We start from the raw sequence: 5,016 nt of genomic DNA on the forward strand, positions 1-5,016 counted from the left end.
AAAAGATTTGCTTACAATAATGAGGGATGTTAGTGAAGACCTTATGAACGGAGATATACCAAGCTGCGGTCCAATGCAAGAAAATAGAGAAAGAAAAATGTGGATTGTATTAGAAAGTATATTGAATCCTGTCGAAAAAAATAGAAAAAGGTTGCCCGACTGGACTCAAACCACGAACATTGCGAACGTTGCACTGCTGCATCTCCATGCTTCGGAATACGGATAGACTAAAAGCGAATATGAAGAGCTCATAGTAGGTACCTGGGGTAACATGCACCGTTCCGCTTCGATTTGGATGTATTTGTCCAAATTTGAGTGGCTGTTGATGTTATTATTGCCAATGGAGTCATCTTTCGATGATTCTTTTGATTCTACTGCAGGTATCGCTTTATCCTTGGGACTATCCATCCGAAGCAGCTTGTTTGGATCATTGCATTGAAGACTATGCGACAACTGATGGGGACTTTTCTCCGATAAAGCATCCATAGACTCAATTCCACTGTCTTCACCTTGTGCTTGAGATCCGGGTGGTCCACGCCAGTAAGTGTTCACTGGCATTAGCTATCGTTGGAGGTTGCTGTTGACTGATGGATTGTTCTAACGTATTAGCGGGTGAATCGCCAGTCTTTTCCGGTGGACGATTGTGATGGTGTAGATGGGTGTTGTTTACCCGCTGATTGATGGACACTTCTGAACCTGAGGTAGTGGTTGCTGTATTGTTGCTTGTTTTGTTACTTTCATTGTCCTTCTCATCGGTATCCCCTGTGGTAAGGTCGGAATCACCTTTTCCCGGCGGTTTGCCACTGTTTGCCGTCTCTGACGAAGGGGATGACGATGGTTGTTTTGTTGAGGACTGCGTCGAGCTCTTAGGCTGTGAACCATTTGCCGAGTTAAATTTAACTCGTGGTTAAAAGTGACATTTCGAAAGTTATTTCTTATGTTCGAAAATCCCCGTGCTATCGATCGACCGGTTTTCGAGCCACGGTCGTCAAAATTTAACTTCTTGTCTGTCAGAAGTAACCACGCTCGGATAGCAGGGTTAATCGATAACTTTTCATCTGTCAAATTTTAACCAAAAGTTAAAATAATCCACCAAATGGTTCAGAGCCTTAGTATTCGGTGCAGCAACCAGAGCTCCAGGCGATGACACGGACGACGTCGTTGGGATCGACTGCGCTGGCTTTACCTTTTGCTAATGCATTTGCCAAACGCGCTGTTGTTGATACTGTTGTTCGTGCTGGAGCTCTTCAAGTTTTTTGCTGACGACGTTGCCGCTGCTAACAGAGATGAGTGTGGCAACGTGCCAACGTTTGTCGACCCAATATGGTGTTCGAGATCAGTGTCTCGTAAATTTCATTGATTTCATTTATACTGGTGGCTGCACTACTACTACTACTACTACTGCTACTATTACTTGCACTTATGCTCGACTCGTCCGTTGTGCTAGTATGTTGTTGGTTCGTGCTAGAACCAGTGCTAAGACGTCGCTTTTTCTCAGGACACATCATTCCATTGAGACTCAGAAATAAGTCCGGCGCTGAACGTTTATGTTGCTGGTCCAACGGGACCAACAGGTCATTTGCCGTCAACGTCAGATCTTCCATTTTATTCGATTTAGCTTTGAGACCGGCAACAGCAGCTATCGACGTAATCAGCGAGTTACTGCTTCCACTGTTGCCAATACTATTGTGGTTGTGATGATTCGGTGAGGATGGCATCGAAGAATGTCCGGACGTCCCAGACAATGCAGCGTCATCGACTTTTAACCGAATGCTTACATCGCTAGTCATTACCACCGTTAGTCGGCTGTCCGTGGAATGACTACTTTGTTTGATGGAGCTTTTCCTACTCAGCTGAAAATTGTTCCCATCACTATCCTCTTCACCACCGCTTTGACTATTTTTCCGATCATTTTTCGAATTCTTTATGACCACAGAGTTTTTCCCTCGTAAACTGATGTGTAAATGGGGCACTCGTAGCTCCTCGCCAGCGGGTGATTGCGTTTGAAGACTCGAACTGGCAGTGCTGATATCGGCACTGCCAGTTCGTGCCAGTGAAAGTACCAGTGAAAGTATCCAGCAAACAATTTGAGCTGATTAAAAGCTGAATAAGCTATCTTTTAGCTAAAGAAGCATAATTTTGCCTGAATAAGCTCTTATTCAACTTTCAATGTTTGTTGGGTACTACCGAGAACTTGCTGTGAGTATAAGAGATACGGATTTGACTTGTTAACAAAAGTTGTAGCTAATAACAAAACCTACAAAAGCTCTTTACATCATTTTGCGGAATGCTGTTGAAGAGTAAAGTTAGGGGCAAATGAATGTAAATGAATGCACGAAATGAATGCAAATGATTTTCCATGCCTGGCTGCAACTGTTGTGGCATGACATTGCCAACAGGTACGGACGACGAGGAAGAATAAGAGAACAAACTCGCAGATAATGACGCCTGCAGTGACGTCAAACCAATATTTATTTATATATTTTATATTTTCCGTCCTTCAGCTTCTCCTTTTTCACCGTTGGATAGCTTTCCCACCGTAGCTTCAGTGACCGCCCCGGGAACGGCATTTGAAAACCCACTCGAACCCGCTCCGTCCATTGTGTTGGACCGTTCGGTGTCGCTGATGTCGGAGGTGAACTTTGAAAATCCCGTACTACACGACGTGTCATCGTCCGAGTACAATAATAAAATTCCGGAAAACTCTTCGATGTTTCCTTCTTCGTTCCGGTTTCGGAAGCCCGCCGGTGGCTGCAAGGGATCGCTCGAGATCAAGGTCCACCCCATCCAGAAAAGCTCCCTCTAGATCAGCAGAGTTTAACCAACAGTGAATACGAAGCTATCGATTTGAAATTTGCTTGACTAGCCTATTGGTCCCAAGCAAAATTCCAGTACTACACTATGTTTGTTTTGATTCGCTATGAAAGTTTGACAGATACAATGAGGGGTTCGTGGATTTTCCTAGGTTTCGAGGGGTGCATCGATTAGCTTGGGACCGAAGATAGTACCAGAGCTGAGCCAAAAAGTTGAGCTCGTTTCTTCGGGACCTTCTGGTCTTAGAGTTACCTCTATGGTTTGACGCCGGTAGGAGCGAATCTAAATCGTTCTTCCCCAAATTCGGAAGGTCTCCGAGGCCTAGAAGATCACCGCCAGTTGCTGATGCACCCTGTTGTGGGTGTTCCAGATGTTGTTTACTAAGATTGTACTTCAACTGATATCGGGTGAATTCCTGGTAGCTGGATTTTGTAGCAGAGTCCATAGGGTTTGGGGCAGCCCATCGAGGATTGAACGGTTGTTGTTGTAGTTGTGATTGCACTGCCTGAGGCTGTCTGAAGGGGACATTATGCTGCTGTGGCTGGATTGGAATGCGTTTGTTGTTGTTGCGGTTGATGATGCGATTGACTTCCTTTGTTTTAAGCCCAAAATATATTTTTACAACAAATTACAAGTTAAATCTATGTTTGCTTTAGACACCGTATCAATTTGGCAGCTCTATGTTATCAGATAATGTAAATAAAAACAAAAACCAGTTTGCATTGAATATAGTGTCATTTTCTCCTCCACATTGTTAAGACTTTTTAGCCATCCAAACATTATTAAGCATCGGTGAAAGATATTACCCATTTGACTGAGGTAGGAGCTACATCTTCCAGTTTAAATACTAGTAAGTTTTAATATGTATTTATATTTTATGATCAAAAACTTTTTTTAAACATTCGGGGCAAAATGCACTCCTAAGTTCGGGGCAAAATGATCCTTTGGTAAAAAAAGCTTTGTTTACGTTCTTTTCTTTCTTCAAAAATGGTCCGCAACGTTCTGAAGTCTACTAAGCGGTCATGGACCTTTGAACAACTCAAGCTGAACATTGCATTAGGTCCTAAGTAACATTGACAGATTTTCTTCGTCGACTTTCTTTTTGTATCCCCACGGCCATGTAAAGACATTCCCAGGTATTTTCAGCACACAGATCGATAAAAGAAGCTTTTATCTAGCATCTTATACGACAAACACAACAAGAAACGTTTATGTGCTCAAGTTATTAACGAAAGAGAAAGTCGACGAAGAGAATCGATCAATGTCACTTAGGACCTAATGCAATGTTCAGCTTGAACTAAGCTTTTTCTGCGAACGGGAATTGGAGTGCGGGGAACTCGTGGCAAGTGTGTGAGTCGTTCTAAAATATTACACATAAAATGCTTGCTTGCATCCTCCGGGGTAATCGCTGCGGAGGATAATAGGATATGCAACTAACATTCAATGTAATACATTTTTGGTTTGTGTGCAGTAAAAATCAAAGGAAATGTATGGAAATGTGTTGTTTTGTTGTTGAAATAGCAATGTTTTCCAAAAAAATAATAAACAGGAAATGTGTAATGGGATGAGATACTAATACCTATGTGTACCATACTAGGGTGGGTCATCATGATCATTTTGTACAGAACAATGTTTTTTTGGTTTCATGTGGGGTATGTTGATACACAGCAAAAAAATAATTTTGATATCACATCAAAGTGGATGCACTACAATCATGTCGAAAATTTCATGTAATTTTTATGACCACATAAATAAACAAATGCAGTAAAAGCAGCGTAATGTCAGTTCATGCATCGTATTAATGATAATTTTGTCCTTTTTAGCAAGTAATATTACACCATATTTTCGACATGATTGTAGTGCATCCACTTTGACGTGATATCAAAATTATTTTTTTGCTGTGTAGTTGTTGATCGGATCAGCACCGAAGCATAAATACAATACGGAACAGCACCATTTCATTTACACAGTTAATCACAGGTAATCACTGGCATTTTGAATCACGGAAAATGTGCTCCAATTACGGGACAAACTATCATACATACATTATTAATTTAAATTTCTTCCAAATTTTCAAACACGACAAAGAAAACAAACGTCACGTCCGTACGCATGCACAGCCTACTCTCCATGCATGCAATTATTCAGGCATGTAAACTTCCTTTTAACGTAAAAAACAACAGCTTGCAAGAAATGTTGCAA

At 41.6% G+C, this 5,016-nt stretch overlaps 1 protein-coding gene across 1 annotated transcript; it reads right to left on the bottom strand.

Moving 5' to 3' along the window:
* Window positions 1-505: 505 nt before the first annotated feature.
* LOC135712310 (uncharacterized) lies at window positions 506-1,790 on the bottom strand. Its single transcript, XM_065235274.1, has 2 exons — window positions 1,305-1,790; window positions 506-871 (listed from the first exon to the last, which is right to left on the bottom strand). The coding sequence occupies exons 1-2, from the start codon at window positions 1,788-1,790 to the stop codon at window positions 506-508; spliced, it is 852 nt and encodes a 283-aa protein (XP_065091346.1).
* Window positions 1,791-5,016: the final 3,226 nt, after the last annotated feature.

Source organism: Ochlerotatus camptorhynchus, unplaced genomic scaffold, assembly GCF_037179485.1.
Source record: "Ochlerotatus camptorhynchus isolate MF236.1 unplaced genomic scaffold, CSIRO-AGI_Acam_v1.1 ptg000470l, whole genome shotgun sequence".
In the NCBI taxonomy this organism is placed as follows: domain Eukaryota; kingdom Metazoa; phylum Arthropoda; class Insecta; order Diptera; family Culicidae; genus Ochlerotatus; species Ochlerotatus camptorhynchus.

Bases quoted from the DNA above. Each gene is read 5' to 3' on its own strand.
- LOC135712310 (XM_065235274.1), bottom strand. From the start codon at position 1,790: ATGACTAGCGATGTAAGCATTCGGTTAAAAGTCGATGACGCTGCATTG. The intron at 872-1,304 runs GCACGTTGCCAC...AATGGTTCACAG, and splicing joins TATTGGGTCGACAAACGTTG to CCTAAGAGCTCGACGCAGTC.